The sequence below is a fragment of the Taeniopygia guttata genome, chromosome 1A, assembly GCF_048771995.1.
Source record: "Taeniopygia guttata chromosome 1A, bTaeGut7.mat, whole genome shotgun sequence".
Lineage (NCBI taxonomy): Eukaryota > Metazoa > Chordata > Aves > Passeriformes > Estrildidae > Taeniopygia > Taeniopygia guttata.
This window is the reverse complement of record NC_133025.1, coordinates 4,186,989-4,204,040: the sequence shown is the minus strand read 5'-3', so window position 1 is coordinate 4,204,040 and position 17,052 is coordinate 4,186,989. Positions and strand designations below refer to the sequence as shown.

The 17,052-nt window shown below is 44.6% G+C and overlaps 1 protein-coding gene across 1 annotated transcript in view; it reads left to right on the top strand.

Annotated features, from left to right (window-relative positions):
* The window catches only part of ITIH5 (inter-alpha-trypsin inhibitor heavy chain 5), a 47,698-nt gene that overhangs the window by 25,895 nt on the left and 4,751 nt on the right, over positions 1-17,052 (top strand). The window contains exons 8-12 of the mRNA XM_030290299.4: positions 8,603-8,774; positions 11,320-11,629; positions 14,328-14,881; positions 15,287-15,337; positions 16,382-16,498. Coding sequence (XP_030146159.4) covers positions 8,603-8,774; positions 11,320-11,629; positions 14,328-14,881; positions 15,287-15,337; positions 16,382-16,498 — 1,204 coding nt within the window. The remainder of the gene's footprint in view (positions 1-8,602; positions 8,775-11,319; positions 11,630-14,327; positions 14,882-15,286; positions 15,338-16,381; positions 16,499-17,052) is intronic.

Here is a 17,052-nt window from a genome sequence, read left to right as displayed (position 1 = left end):
GCAAAAGTGCTGGGGCTTTGCTTCAATGAACAAACCAGTGTTACCATCCCTCACTGACTGGAGATCAGAGAATCCCAGAATGGTGTGGATTGCAAAGGACCTTAAAGGTCATCCAGTTCCAACCCCCTGCCATGGGCAGGGACATTTTCTGCTACATCAGGTTGCTTCAAGCCCTGTCCAGCCTTGCCTCGGACATTTCCAGGGATGGACCAGCCACAGCTTCTCTGGGCAGCCTGTGCCAGGGCCTCACCACCCTCACAGAGAAGAATTTCTTCCCAATATCCAGCCTAAATCTCTCCTCTTAGTTTAAACCCACTCCCTCTTGTCGTATTACTAGGATCCACTTGTAAAGTCCCTACTGCATGTCCTGTAGGAAGAAATGAAAATGGGGAAGTCCCAAGGGAGAAGCAGCACATCTCTCCTGGCAGGTCACACCTGTGGATGGGATGTTCTGAGTAGGGGCTAGAAAGCTCCAAACCTAGCAGGCTTCTGGCTGCTGAGACACCCACTCTGTGAGAGTGGCCACATGATGAAGGATGGTTGTAATCAGTATGAAGAGCATGATGAGCTCAATTCTCAGTGTCTCAGCTCAATTCCTGCTCTGTAACACAGCAGCTGATGATTGCTGAAATTGAGGGGACGTGTTGTGGACAGCTTTTGGGCATGTCACCTCTTCCCAGCATTGTGTTGGGGTTGATCTTTGTGACAGAAAATGACAGTACCCAATTATTGGAACAGTTTTTTGCCCTGGGATGAACTCCATCTTCCGAGGATGGGCAGAGGGAGAGATGTCAAGCTCTGCATTGAGGCCATGGGGCATTTTTCCCTTGGTGCTGACCTTTTTGCTGCTCTGTCCATGGAAATTTTTCGTCATGCTGACAGGGTGGGGGTTTGACTGTCTGATGGGCATGTTTTGGGATCTGATTCCACTTAAAATGAGCTAAGCACAAGAGAAGAATGTGGCCTTCAGACACTGCTGTGTCAGTCTGGCTGTGTGCCCATGCAGCCCCGTTGTTTCCAGTGGGGTTATTTCAGTGTAGCACTGTGGGACAGCCCTTAAGCTTTTCCCTTTGCCTTATTTACTGTACGGAATCGTTCAGTGCTCCAACTGTAATTCATTCTGCACTGGGATAAGGGCTTCATGTAACAATGTTTGGTGCTGATTAGAACTTGCCTCCTTAAATCTTCACACTGGCATTTATTCACATCCTCAGCGCTGCAGTGAGATTGCAAAGACTGAGCACCCGGACCCATGGAACTCCAGTTCCTGAGAAATCAGATCTGCTTTTGATCATCAGATTAGTTTTTCATGTATTTATTCTCACCATGGTTACTAGACAAGTGAGTTACCCTAACTGATCACATCCTTGAAGACAGTTTTATCATCTACTGAGCAAAAATTCAGTGCTTAAGTGTCCTGGATGGATGTGCATCTAAGTGTTTTACTCAGTGTAAAATAGAAAACCTTTTTCAGAAAAGGCAATAGGAACAAACATTTCTTCTAAAGGATGGTTGTTTTTCAGCCTGGGAAACAACAAACCTAGTTTTTTTAAGGCTGTATCGGGAGTCAGCAATGTTCAAGTGACCAGCAAAGGACCTGGGATGCTCAGGAGGAGGAGACTGGACCATGGACTGGAGACAGACCTTTATTGTCCAGAACTCCACATTCAAACTCCCTCCCATCACAGGCCTGTGTCAGTATTGAACAAAATGCTTGTTGTCCGGAATTGCGAAGGAGTTTTCCCTGGCTACGCCGTTCTTGTCTGCCAGGAAGAAAGCACAAAGATACATTGACAGGGAGAGGGGCAGAGGCAGTTCCTCAGCTGCAGGACGTTCCCTGTGGAGGCAGAAAGGGCCAGTTGTCCTCTCTGAGAGTGGGATGCAGGAAGGTAAAACAATCCAAGGATACCCTCCTGGGTTAACCCCTGATCTTGGTACAGAAGTCCCTGTTGCTGGCAGGTGATTTGTGACCAGCATTATGTGGGCAGAAAGGACGCTGGGACACAGAGGAAAGCAAAACTCCCATGATGTGGTTTCCAACCTCAGCAGGAACAACACTGCCCAAACCTTTCCTCTCCCTGTGCCTCGGCTGCTCCCTGTAATGGGGCAATGGTGCTCCCACTGCATTCCCCTTGGCTCTGGACCCAAACCTATGGCAGCACCTTGTCTGACCCCGTTAGCACCATTTCAGGTGTGACTTTGATGCCAGCCTTTCCTAAAGTCATAGTACTAATTAATCCTTTTATTAGGACATTGATGGGTTTTGGTTGTTGCTGTTTGAAAAACCCAGCTCTGGACATTTTTATCAGCTGCCTCTGCATGTTTGGAAAGGGAAAGAGAAGAACCAAAGCACAGAGGATATTGAAGGAGAAGAAGGAGCTCTTTTGGTTTTTCTCCCTGTATTTCCTTGTAATCTTTTTGCCAAACAATATCTTCACTTGTACTTTTCTCCTTTTTGCTGTAGGACATCTCATTTCTGAGCCCTTCCCTGCACTGCTGCACTCTCAGACACATTACTGGACAGAGCTATTGCTTCCTAATTCCCTCTGAGCCTACATCTTGTGCCTTAGCTCCTTTCTTGTCAAATTTCATTTCTCACAAGGAATCTGGAAGGACAAAAGGTGCTGAAATTTTGTCTTTAGTTGTGGGATCTTTTAGCACATGGATGCAGACAGCCCCAGATCTGCTCTCTGCAGGCTGTTCTTGTGCATCTCCTCCTGTCAGTGGGTGCTGTTTTCCAAAGGCTGTGGTTGGGAACGCTTTCCTCTCTGCTAGCAGATCCCAAGCTCAAGCAGCTCCCTGGAGCTGGAAGAGGCTGTGTCACTGGTGATGAAGTCCTGCTGCCCAGCTGTTGTGAGGGTGGCTGGATGAAACACTTAGAAGTGCTCCTAAGGCAATGGAAAGTGTGAATACGTGGGCTTGGGATATGCATTTTAATGAGGTGCTTGAATTCTCCCCTTGCTGCCCAGCAGGGCCAGTGTCTGGCAGTGCCACAGCTCCTAACAACCAGATATTGTGTCCCTGTGAGCTGCACAGCTCTCAGGGTAGCCAGGCCTCACCCTCGCCCTGCTCCCCAAACAAACAAGGGACTGTGGAAGAAATGTCAGATTCCTCCTAAAAGGTGCCCAGATGGTCTGACATCATCCCAGATGTCTCTGAGGCAGATCTTTGACCCAAAAAAAGGCTGAAAGCTCTCAGCTTTCTCATAAGAGTGTGTATCTTCCCATGCTTTGCTCCACCAGTGTTTAAGCAAGATGAGGTCTGCCAGAGCAAACTCCAAGGGCTGGGTACAAGGGTGACAAATCACAGCCAAACTCGATTTAGCTGAGGGAGTTCTGCTCTTCCTGCTGTTGCTGGGGCTGGTACAGCTCTGAATCACCTTGGCTGTGATGCAGGGGCTACAGAAGCAAGAACCAGACAGGCAGCAGCTGTGTTGCACGTCCAGGTGTCAGTGCAGAGGTGACAAGGAAGCTCAGAATGGTGGCTGGGAGCTGGCTTTTCTCTGGCCTTGTAGGCGTGAGCAGACACTGTTGGCACATCAATAATTTAATTTCTCTCCTCTCTCATCATTCATGAAGCACAGACCTCAGTAAACTGGTCACTCCCTGGCAGTCATGGTCACATCGCCTGTCCCCAGCTGTAAACCAGGGTTGTATTGCTCCAGATTTGGAGGTGACATTTTGTGGCCCTGGAGGTGGCTGGTTCAGTCCCAAGGTTCCAGCTGTGTTGGCAGCTCATTCACCAGCACAATTTCTCATCTCAAATGCAGTGGCAAGTCAGTCTCCACCTCTCACCTCAATTTTATCTGTGCTAATTTGAGGGAAACGGAGGAATCTTCCTCCACCAAGTTATCCTCTTTTAAATCCTCATTTAAAACCTGACTCTGACACGTACAAACCATTCCCAAATGGTAAAAAAGGATTTTTATTCAGCTGTTTTGTATTGTTACTTCCTGCCATCCTCTTCTTTAATCCTTGCTCCAAATGAATCTCCCCAGGCAAATATGTTGGGAAAAGTATTTCACTTTGCAGCACCTGGCACAGAGGCACTGGACCACTAACTCTTTTCCCTTGGTGTGAGTGGGTTCAGCTTATCTCCAAAATGAACCAGCCATGGAGGAACGACCTGGCCCTCAGCAGGGTAGAAATGGTTAATTTTCTGCCTCTTTGGCAGCAGTTTCAGTGGAATGATTCCCTGCTCCAGGTGGGAGTGGAACTGCAAGGACCCCACTGGCAGCAGAGCAGTTTGGGAATCCCATGGCAGCCACAGCCCTTGGCTCCTTGGAGAAGTTCCAGCTGTGGCCTTGCAAGGACAGAAGCAGGAACCTGCTGCTGCATCCTGTCGGAATCTGTGGGTATTGGTGATTCCGAGATTGTAGAAAGTCTCTGTCTTTCTGCCCCGTTGCTAAAGAAGAAGCCATAATTCATTTGTGTTGTTTTTAAGGTTGTTTATTTTTGCTTATCTCTAACATGTTCTGCTGCCCTGCCGCAGCTCTGTCCTGCAGGGCAGCGTGTGGGGCTCTGCCCTCAGTGGGATGTTACAAACATTAAATACCAGAAACTACCTGTGCTGGATTTACAATAACGTGCCAATATCTGTCACCTACGTTGAACAGTGTGTCCCCAGCCTGAACCAACAGAAAAATGCCAACACCACAGTGAAACATGGAGGGCATGAAGAAGGAGGAAAAGGACAAGACACACCCAATTTCCTCCATCTTGTCCCCTTTGAACCCCTAATCTAGAATCCTAAAATTTTACTTTTGCACCCGTGCCACACTTAATTATTACTTGTATCAAACACTCAAAGCTTGTAATTCATCCTGTAAGATTGAAAACTCTTTTCCATGGACAGAGATCACAGACAGTGTCTCTCGGGGCTCTGTACAGGGGGGTTCCTGACCCCCTGCCAGGGTCCCAGACCTTCCAGGGCAGCCAGAAGGAAGTCCTGGATTCCCACAGTATCCCAGCTGGAGCTGCAGCCAGAAGAGCTTTGCAAAGCCTTGCTGGGGTCTGGTGGAGATGGGAGGAGAGGGCTGGGCACCAACTGTGCTTGGTCGTGGCTGAGTCCTTCAGGATTTCAAGCAGTGCACTTTTACCAAGATATTCTTCTTATTGAAAGCTGGTTTTGCCTGCCAGCTGCTGAATCATATCCAGCACTCTGAGGGAAGTCACATTAGTGGGTGAATTTTTTGATTATGAACGGGTGAGGAAGGCTGGTAGATGGAAAAGAATGTTGCTCCACCCCATGAGGAGTGTGGTCTTTAGGACATACCTGGGAGTCCTCATGAGCTGGGAAGAGAGATGGAAATAGGAAGAGACAGAGGATTCAGAGCACTCTGGGAGAGGTGGAGAGACAGTTCAGCTCCTTTTGGCTCCAGCAAGAATCAGAAGGCTCAGGATGGGGCAGGATTAATTCTTGAGGTGAGTCCCACCTTCTCTGCTTGAAGGTAATGCCTGGAGACAGGAACTTCCAGACAGTGACTCAGCCCATCCTAAAACCTCTCCAAAACAGATGGCATGGATTATTCCCTGGAGGTGGCTTCCCCTGTCTTGAGCAGGATTAGATGTGATGCCCAGCTTTCTGATGACTCAGTTGGCAAAGCTGAATCCCACCCTTTATTTTTGCTGTGAATGGAGTAAAAGCTGCAGGAGAAAGAACCATATGGCCTCCCTCGCTCTGTTTGCTTTGGAGCAAAACCATGTGCACACACGCACACTTGTACATATGTTTGTGTGCATGTCACATAAATTCAAAGGGTTTTAATTTAAGCTGCAGAGGCAAACACAGGATACAGATGCCAGAATCCAGGCTGTCAATGCATATCCTTTAAAATATGACAGAAGTTTTTTTCCTGGGAAAAATTGACTCAAACTCCGTGGAGTGATGAAAATGAGACAAAAAACAAAGAGGAAATGGAAGAAGGGGAGAGAGAGAGATGGTTCCAGCCCCACATTTGGCCCCTGTATAAGGGTGTGGAGAAGTGCTGGATTTCCTGGGAATGTGTGTTTCAGTTCCCTCCTGATCCTCTCTGCAATTCTAGCTTGGATGCAGTGTACACCAAGCCACTTCTGCTTTGTGTTGTTTTACTTTTTCTTTTCCTTTTCTTTTGGCTGAACACAGGCAAGAACGTCAAAAGGAATCTGTAAGCACAAGGGAGGTGAGATGCAGCCTCTCTGCAAGTAGGCCAAAGCAAGATTATTTCTCCTCTTGCCTTGTTCTCAGAAACAGCAGAGCTTATTTGGGCCCAATAAGTCCCTCTGAGAAAAGTACAGTTTTACAGAATTGTTAAAAAAAAAAAACAACCCAAAACTGAAGAGAGGGGTTTGGTAATGGGAGAGGTCAAGCAATGTTAATTATAATCAGAGCTGTAATATAGATAATGAGATTTGGGGAGTTTTTCTTTAACTCATTGCCTCTAGGAACCTCTGTTTCTCTCCTTTGTGGGAGCAGAGTGGGGATGTGTGTGTAGGGAGTTGTTGTGGTCTTGTTCCCTGCTTTAACACCCTGCCCAAATTTCCCTCAGCAGAGCTTGGCATGGAGGCCTGCTCACACACAGGATAGAAGGTTCTCCATTTTCACTTTCTGCTTATTTTGACCCATTTTTTGAGGGACAAATACTTGGGCCAACCTTGTTATCATGGAATAAATCCAAGAGTCCTTTTCTCCACGGTGTGATTGCTGCCTGTGCATGTGTGGGATGGTTTGGCTGACTGAACTGAGGGCTGGGAACCCCAGGTTGTCAGAACCTCTCACTTTCTGACCTTGACATAATTACAAAAGTAGACTGGTTTTCCTCTCTGTAAAATGGGATGTTGATGGAGGTGTCTCTGAAGGCTGATGTCATGCATTATCTGAAGCATTTTTTACAATACAAAGGGTGTTGTAAAAGAGCAGATGAGAGAGAGTAAAACCATCTCTTCTTTTTCGAATAGCTAATCATTTTGCCCAACTTTTCCATTTTCTGTGGACTGTTAGACTGGAGGCAGCCTCCATGTTTGGGGCAGGAAGTCACCTTTGTGAAGGTTTGCTTGGTGCATATCATGATGTGAACAGAGTGGGAATCTCCCCTTCTCTTACAAAGAATCTTTTCCACCAGCATTTGCTTTATTATTCTTGTCTGTGAAACAGTGGTGGGACGTGGAGGAATGTTCCAGCTAGGCAAGTGGAGGGATTAAGCCTGAGATCCCTGTAGAGCAAAATGATTTGTACAGAGGACAGAAACAGGCAGGGAGAGTCTCCAGACCTAGCTCCAGAATGTTTGAAGCTATGGGAAATATTCCCCTTAATTTCGGGAGGACTGGGAGCCAAGGCACCAGCTGTGAGGATTAGATTTGTTTGTATCATTGCATCATCATCTGCCATGCACAATCCAGGGGGATATTGATGACACAGCTTGATCAGTCTTTGAGCCCTTATCCAAATTTTCTTTACATAGCAACATCAGGCCTGGGCTTATGTGGTTTCTAGCACTGCTGATTACTTCTACATTTCTTCTGCACAAACCCTTCACGTTTTTTCCTGACAGGCATGAGAGGAACCTTTAAATGCTGGTGAGCCCACAATATAATTTCTCGCATAGCTATCCTTGGAATTTGAAGGCTTAATGGTGACCAAGAAGGGGTTGAGCTGAGAACCTGCTGATTCCTCTGCCTAGATATTGCCTCATATTCCTCCCATGTGTTTTGCACCAAATATAGGGTATGTTTGCATAGACAGAGGCTGCTCTTGGGCAATTTCTCTGCGTCTTACTCAGCTGAAGTCTGTCTCCATGTGAACGCAGCTGCATGGCTGCTAAATCCAAGCTGGTCTCACTGAGGGGAGATGGACACTTCTGCAGTCTTCCTCTTGCCTTTTCCTCAGTGGTCTGGCTTTCCCAGAACTCAGGATCCTTAACCTCCTTTGCTAAGAACTCATCTTGTGATCAGCTTTCATCACTCTGTTGCCTGTGTTTACACAGGATGATGAACAGTTGGCATATTCATGAAAAATAATATGCCTGGGACAAAACTGACTGGCAGGTAGACTCTGCAATGACTAGTCAGGGCTTCTTTTTATATCTAATTAATTTAATATATTAACCTAAACATTTATTAATTGCTGAAAGTTTTCATTAGAGTGTATATGTAGCAAATAGTATCCTAATTATGAACAGAAAGTGTGCATCCTTTGACATGTTTAGTGATTTTTTAACTTATAAGTCACCTATCTTAAATATATGCCACTTGCAGCTTACTGCCAGTCTAGAGGGCGTTAGACAAACTCTAAGAGTTTGTTATTATTCACTGTCCCTTAATTCAGAACAAGGTTCTCCCAGTGCCTGGGAGCTTTTATCCTAATTGTGGTGCCTGATTTTTAAGCTTAGTTAGGTCTAGATGTGCCTCACAAGACCTTTTGGGCAAGAGTTGTTTTTCATCTCATGTTTGCCCAGCCCCTGGCATCACAGAGATTAGGCCTTGAGACAGGGAAGGATATCCCAGTTTTCTTCATCAGCCAAACTGACAGTGTAGAAATATCTAAAAGATAGTAAACAACTTAAAACTAAATTCTTGCCCACTAAAACACTGACAGCTGTGCCTGCTGCTCTCTTTTCTCTTTCTAGACCAAAGAAGCTCTCTTCACAATTCTCCAGGACCTAAGGCCTGAAGACCACTTCAATATCATTGGCTTTTCCAACAGAATAAAGGTCTGGCAGCAGGACCGGCTGGTGCCAGTTACTCCAAATAACATCCGGGATGCCAAAAAGTACATCCACAACATGTCACCTACTGGAGGTATGATCAGAGATACAGATGGCATTATCTGTGTTGTCCAACTAAGTACAACAGAACAGTGAGTGGTGAATGTGGTCCTGGAGCATATAGAATAAAAAGACTTTGGGATTTAGGTCATGGGACAAGGTGCCTATACCTCTGCTCAGGGTTATGTGTTCTTTATTAAGATACATGATGGAAGGTTTCCTCAGGGAAACCTTCCTTTCCCATTGCAGGAGGTTTGTACAAGATGGCCTTTAAATGTTCCTTCCAACCAAAATTAGTCTGTGATTCCATACACTTATTAAAACAAATTTGATTCCATTCTCTTGCTTATCTGGTGACACCGTCAGAATGGGAGAGCTTCCAAGGTTATTTCTTGAGGATGCAGATGAAAACATACCCTGGCAAAGGACACACAGTGCCAGTATTGTGTAGTTTCTGAAAGGCTCTGTGAAAGCAGGGTCATGATTTTGTCTGGGCTGGAAACCCCAGGGATGGAGCACACGCTCCACATGGATGTGGGATTGCCTTCTGCAGATTGCCTTCTCACCTAGTACTGTCCTCTTGTCTCTACCAAGAAGCACCCAAAATGATATTTAAGAATTTCTAAGCCCTTTTTGCTTGTGCCTTGTTGCCTGGAGCGAAGCAAGCAGAGAAAACCCCAGAACAATGGCAGAGTGCAGGTGTGAGTTTTAATTTGATTCATAGGTCTCCTGTGAGGCTATGGACAGTGGTGTAAAAAGTCTCCAACTACAAATTTCCTCACTACAGTGGGGTTTGCAATCAAACATATTCCAGCAGCTGTGCCCAGAGAGCTGCAAAATGACCTATTCAAACCCTTCCCCGTGGAAGTGGTCACAGCTGGTTGAAGGTCAGGGAGGGCCTTCCCATGGCTGCCCCTGAGCAGTGACCACTCCTAGCAGAGGAAACCCTCTGATGGAAAAACACAGCACACAGGATGGTTGGCTCTGCTGTTTGTGTTGTGTGAGGAATTGCTTAGGAAGTGGTTAAGGGACCTGCCCAGTTAAACAATTACCAATAATGGGACTAAACTCAGAGAACAAAGCCTTTTACTCCTGAAGTGCCAAGAGAGCTGTACAGGAACCAGCTGGGTTTGCCCATGAACCTGCCAGAGAACAAAAGTAAAAGGAAATTTTTGACTGTGATTCAATAGGAAGGTGCAGTGGTTCTCCACCACAGGGGCTTCAGGTTTTTTCCAGGTTTGGCTAACTCTGTGTTTTCCCTATAAAGGTGATATTCCTTGAGTATCTTCCACTGAACTTGAACACACACAAAGAACATGGTTTGGTTACACCTCTGTGTTGCACTTACACACCAAAGAAATGGGAGAAAAACCCTGCTGCTAAATACCTGAACATGTGGCAAAAGGCAGTTTTCAGTTCTTAGTAGTTCTATGATACAACTGAGTATAAAATTACTCACTCTGCTATGTGACATGGTTTTCTTCTGGTTTTGGGGAAAAAGTTCTTTCTGAAATTTTGGATCTTGCTGGAGATTGAGAGAGTTAGAATATTTGGGTGCAGGTTTTGTGGTTGAGAACCATTTTGCAGAAGACAGAGTCAGGATTTTGAGGACTTTTCAGAAGCCTTTGCTGCTTTCCTGTTCCTTGTCTTGCTGCACACTGTGCACACTGAGTTTCTAGGTATGTTCCGTATGAGCTGACTTTCTATCACATCCTGTTGATAACCCAGCTCTCCCTTTCTGGACCCCCAGGAGTCAGCTGTGTATAGTTCTTAACCCATTTCACCTGCTTTGTTTTCTAAGAGCTGTTTCTAACCTCGATGTGCTGATTTTGCAAAGGTCCCACAGCCAATCCCTCTGTGCTTTGACTAGAAATACGTGGAAAAAGTGAATACTTGCACTCATTTTCCTGTTTTCCTTTTTTTTTTTTTTTTTCTGAACACTCAGTGGGCTTGGATCCTTTTCATGCCTATTCTAATGTACATCTGCTCCCTCATTTACTTTGTTTTCTCCCTCCCACCCCACTTCAGGCAGTTCTATTCTGCACTAGCCAGTTGTTTTGTGCAAACACACTCCTCAGCTAAACAAGCTCTTCCCTTTAAACTTTCTAACCCCTGGGGTGTAAAGAAGGAACCTATCCACTTGTTTTCCCATTTGAAGGCTTTTTTCCTGACTCCAAGTGTTGTGCCCTTCAGGGAAAAAAAAAAAAAAAAAAAAAAAGCAGAACTTTTTAGTTCAGATATCATCTGGGAGAGTCCTGTAATTAAGTTTAACAATTTTTGTTTGTACCAGCCAGACACAGTATGACTATTTACCAGGCTGATTGTTGTACATTGAGACATTCAACAGCAATTTCACATGACAAACTGAAATTCATAATTCAATTCATAAGACCATAAACAGCTGTGCCAAACTTGTGCTAAGCAACAGAGCTGAACTGAATTCAAGGGTTACAACAACTTCATGTGGAGAAAAGGGACATCCTGATGTCCAGAGAAGCTGTCACATCACTAAAAGGAGCTCAGGGAAATTATTCACACCACTCTTAGAAGGAGAAATCATCTCTGATCATTCTTCCCAGGGACTAATATTAACGGGGCTCTGCAGACCGGGGCAAAGCTGCTGAATGATTACATTGCTCAGAACGACATCGATGCCAGGAGCGTGTCCCTGATCATCTTCCTCACGGATGGGAGGCCGACTGTCGGGGAAACACAGTCATCCAAAATCCTCAGCAACACCAAGGATGCCATCCGGGATAAATTCTGCCTCTTCACCATCGGCATTGGCAACGACGTGGACCACAAGCTGCTGGAGAGGATGGCGCTGGAGAACTGCGGCATGACGAGGCTTTTCCAGGAGGATGAGGATGCAGCCAGCCACCTCAAGGGGTTTGTTCTGCTTTTTCTGTTCTTTGGGTTCTCTGGGAATGTATTTTAGGATGGAAGATCCTTTAATGAGATATGGCAAAAAACTGGAGTTTCCCTGAGGCTCAGCTCTGGTTGGGAGAGGCAGAGTACGATCAGATACTCTGAATGGCTACCCAGAAATTTCCTTTTTTCTTAGCAGACCCCCTGAGATGTACTGGAGCTTCCCAGCCCCTCAGAACAAGGCGTTTGTTTCCCTAATTCAGATAATTGTTTTGGACATGTAAACCCAGAGAGCTGGGGGCCACAGGTCTCAACTCCTCACAGGTAGATTTTAGGATGAAAGGATGCATTTTACACATCAAATCAACAACATGAACAGCATGGAGGGGATCATAAATGAAGATTCCAATTTGGAGCAAAAAAATTATTTCTTTATTTTTTGAAAATTATAACCTTTTGCTCAAGATCCAAAATATTTGACTTGGAAAAACGCACTAAGATAATTTCTGAATAACCATAGTCACTTAGTGACTGAGGATAACACAGTCACTTAATTTCCCCATTCTTTGTGACTCAAACTCCTCATAAGTTTCCTGAAATCCTCATCCTTCAGTAGGACCAGAGATTATGTTCCTCTTCTGTAATAACGGAGCTGTAGTCCAAAAGGAGACCCTGGTAATGAACAGCAGAAAGATGTGTGATCACATCTCTGACCAAAATGTTTGGCAATGTGTCAATGTTTCCAAATAAAAATGTTTGGCTTTCACTCCCAAAATATTAGTGTTTTAACCACAGAAACCAAAGAGAGAAGGTTTTTAAGTACTGACCTCTCTCCTGGCTCAGGCCTAACTCCTCTGGAACAATAAATCCAAGCACTTTCCACCAGCGCTTTGCCTTCTGTGGCAGTAATACATGGACAAGAATTCCTTCAAAACTAAATTCTCTAGATCCATCTGTCACTCCACCCACACCATTTCCTCCCCAGGACATGTATTTTGGATAGCAAGTGGCATTCCCTGACAGATAGAGGATGTTCTGATTGATTGGGCTGCAGGAGCCCAGTGCTGCAAGTACTTGTTCAAACGCCTCTCTCTGATGAACAGCTCACTGTTTATCAAGCTCAGTCATGGCAAACCCATCTGGCACCTGGTGGCAAGTTTATACAGAAAATCACAATCACTGCTGGAGGCCAATTCAAACCTCAGTTGGAGGGAAAACCTAAATGGGTGCCAATGTAATTTTTTTTTTATGCTCCGCGGGTTGTATTTTTATACAGATACTTCCTTGAATTGTACTCTAAGACAGGTTGTGTATCTCCACCATTTGTTACAACTCAGAAGTTAATTTACAGAGAGTCCTCAAGTTTAATTTAGTCATGTTTTAAAATCTGGTGAGGTCACTGCATGAAAGACAATGAGCACTCAGACAGACTTTAAAAGAAAGTCAACCAATTCAGGCTTTGGGTTCCCTTGGAGAGAGAATAAAGCAGAAAGTGTGACTTTAGCTTCCAGACAGTCTGTTTAACCAGATGTGTCAAATAAATGCAGCTTGAACTAAAAAAAGGGCTGAGGCCAATTCTTTGTTTATTTACCAAATTAAACTCAAATGACTTGCCAAGAGATGAGCAGTTTGGCATTTGAATGGGAAATATGGTATTCTTGGAGCAGCTTGGGAGGAACCTTCAAAAGCACATTGCTGTGGGGAAAACACAGTATTGTAAACTTGGACTTTGAGTCTTGTGAAGGTTTTCTTGGCTGTACAGTGTGAGATGTTCTCACAAGTGTGGTTGGTCACGTTAACAAGGCATTAAAGGGTTAAGCTCCCTGGCTCCAGGAAAGCCATGCCCTGACCAACAGAAAATCAGCCACAAAGAAATGAGTTCTCTTGTGCCAGGGTGCCTGTATTTAGCAGCTAGGATTCCCCCATTCCTCGGAGATGTTCTCATTTATGGGGGGCATGGGGAGATTCTTTCTTGATTTTCTTTCTCTGTTGGCTCTCAGAAAACTGTATTCCTGCCTGTCCTACACTGACCAGCCCAATCTAGGAGTCTTTCAGAGATTCAGAAGCTTTGGTTTGGAATCTCTTCAGCTTTGGTGGACCCAACATTTTGGCCTTACAGTTTCTAGCTCTGGGATAGGTAACACCACTAGAAACCTGTGGGTAACAGCATCTCATCTAAGTACATTTTTAATAACTGGGGTGCTTTCTGTAATCTTGGAAGCCAATAATTTACTTTTAAATGGTCACAAATATCTCCTTGCAGAGATCTGGAACCATAGTGGAAGTGACTCCCAGGCCATGCTGGGATGGTTCTGAACATACTTAAGAGACTCTGTTTAGGTGCCTAAGGAACAGGCATCTAAACATCTAAAATCTAAATGAGGCAGAGAATAACTGCGGTTGACAGGGACCTCTGGAGATCCTGTAATTCAACCTCCTGCTCTGAGAAGAGCTAACTTCAAATTTACATGATGGTTCTCGGGGCTTTGAAAAGCCCTAAGGGCAGAGACCTTGAAAAAGCCCTAAGGGCAGAACCCCACCCTGTTTTTCTAGGCCAAGTTAGAGTGGATGTGGTAGTTAAATTTGCTTTCTGATGGCTTAAACTGCCCCTGAATGACTTCAGAGCCATTTTAGATAACCTGACTGTGTCCTTGTCGGTGTAGAGGTGCAAGAGTGCGTTCACACAGTGCTAACAGTGAAAAATGTGTTTTGCTTTAAGGTTCTATGATGAAATAGGGACACCCCTTCTCTCTGACATCCGTGTTGATTACCCTGAAGACGATGTAGAACAGGTCACCCAGAACTTCTTCCCCAACTACTTCAATGGCTCTGAAATTATCATAGCCGGCAAACTCATCAACCGCACCTCGGATAAACTCCACGTGGAGGTGACTGCCAGCAATTCCAAGAAGTACATCCTCCTCAAAACAGATGTGGCTATTGACCTGCCCAGCAGAAATGACATCAGGGGTGTCCCCGGCCTGGAGGATGGCAAAGGTGACAATAACTACATTGAGAGGGCGTGGAGTTACCTCACCATCAAGGAATTGCTCAACTCTCGGCTGAAGAGTGATGACGTTCAGGAAAAGGACAAATTGATGGAAAAAGCCAAGTCGATGGCTCTAGCTTACAATTTTGTGACCCCCTTCACTGTTCTGAAGATGAAAGAGGCTGGACTCCACTCAGAGCCATCTCAGGAGGAGTTTATCAGCCCTTCTACTGATGGCATCGGGGAAAAGGTGCAGAGCCTGCAGGGGCACAAGGCCCCACCAGGTATGAGAGAAGAATAACCTCATTCTGGTAAAAAAATCCTCTTTCATGGGCAATGTCTCATGGCCAACTTTGGCACAGGGGTGATCTAAACAGTGAAGTGAGGAGTAAACCTGAGATTTGCATACCAATTTTGCTAATTGTGGGCTGGGTAACCTTTAGTGAACCTTTTAGGCCCCCTCACTCACCCCCTTGAAGCACTTACTGCTCGGTAGAAACTATTGGAGAAAAATTGATGTTCTGCATCAAACTTAAAGTGGCTGCAGGAATATATCCCATAATCTCTCTGAATAATATTTGGGGAGTTGTAGTATATTGTATTGTAATATATCTCTTGTAATATAGTGTAATATATCTCTTTCTGCTGCTCAATAAGTAATTGTAACAACCTTCCTTCCCCACTTCTAGGTATACGCAGAGGGCAAGATAAACAGAGAATTAAAATCTCCAAAACTTCAGGTCAGTGCCTGTTTTCATGCCTTTCATAATGCAAAATAATAGTGATTGATTTATGAAAACCTCAGATTCATATCACTGTGGTATAACCAGCCAAGTGACCAGCCAGAATTCTGTTTGTCAGACCTACAGAGTAGGAAGGAAAATGAAAACAAAACCAAAATACAGAGAGGGTCAGTAATGAGAAGGAATGTGAGCGAGGCAGATGATCTTCATGTTTGAGACTTCAGCAGGTTAGGGGAGAACAGAAACACATTCTCTTTGTACTAGAAATAGTGAAAAAACCTTTCTAAAATAATAATGCTGAAATGTAAAAAAAGTTGTTGAAGACGGAAAAAAGATAAAATTTTATAGTATTTTACAATTTTTCTGTTCGTCCTGTACCTTTACTTAACTTTTCATACATTAAACACTAAAGAATAAGTCCAGATCAAGAACTCTGACTTGATTTTCTCTTGATAGGGTCAATTTTACCTTAGAAAATAGCATTTTTGGCTTGTCTTATTAATGGCAGCTGTCTGATAGTTGATGATAGGTCAAGGACTGTTGAAAAATAAAGATTGTGGGATCAACAGCTGCTGTTGACTGCTCCAATCTCATACTGAGGGCCAGGAGGGGTCAGTGTGAGGTGGAGCCATGCAGCAGCCCTTGGTCAGAAAGTACATTTCTGTGTGCTGTGGGGGATGTAGCTTGCCAAGAAAGAATGGAGAAGAGGAGTTTAAAACACCTACATGCTAATTCCCATAAATCACCAAAATTATATTCTGGGAAGAAAATATCCTGATTTTCATCTAGACTGTTTTGGGTTTCGAGTTGTCCTTGAAAACCCATCCTCTTCTGTGAGAAAAACAAAACAATCTTTGCAAAAAACAAAGCAAAACTTGGCATTTCCTGGCAAACTCCATCTGACCCTCTAAAAACAACAAACCAGGAGGACTTAGGAAAAACAGGGACAAACACACTTTAAACAGCAGTTTTGTTGCAATCTTGGACACTGCAGTTTTGTGTGAGCCTCTCCCATTTATCTCTTTTTCCATGTCTTCGCAGCGGATGGGGACCCTCACTTCGTCATTGATTTTCCCTCCAGCAAGTTCTCTGTCTGCTTCAATATTGATGGAGAACCAGGAGACATTCTCCGGCTGGTCTCTGATCACAAGGAATCTGGTGAGCAGCCAAATTAAGCAGTTTCTTGTGGAGGAAAATCAAAGTGTAAAGCCAGCCCTGCAGCAGACGAGGCACCAAGGTGCCTCACCGGCAAGAAAGTGATAGGAAATTAGAAAAAAAATTATTCTATGGTTCAACTTCACCCAGTTATAAAGTCACATCTTGCAAATAAAAGTTTTGGACTCACCAAAATTGCTCTGCTGTGGGTATTTCCCTCTTTACTCACAGCAGTATTTGGTTTAGGACAGAGCAAAGTCAGGCTCACCAAGCACCATGGCTCTTTTAGTAAAGAAACCATCAAACTGGCTAGAGAGTCATGACAGTCTTGAGAAAACCCACATGATTCAGGATCTGCTTTACCCAAGCCAGTCTGAGCCAAAGTGTGGTCTGATCCCATCTGGAATTCTAAGCAGGGCAGCTAATAAGCAGATTATGTCCTGCTCAGGGCAACAGTGGGAGAAAGGGGTGTAAAAACCAGAGACAATTCACAGGCTTGTTTTACAAAACCCCATAAAAAAAGTTGTAAGGATTCTGCTCTGTCTGGCAGTGGTCTA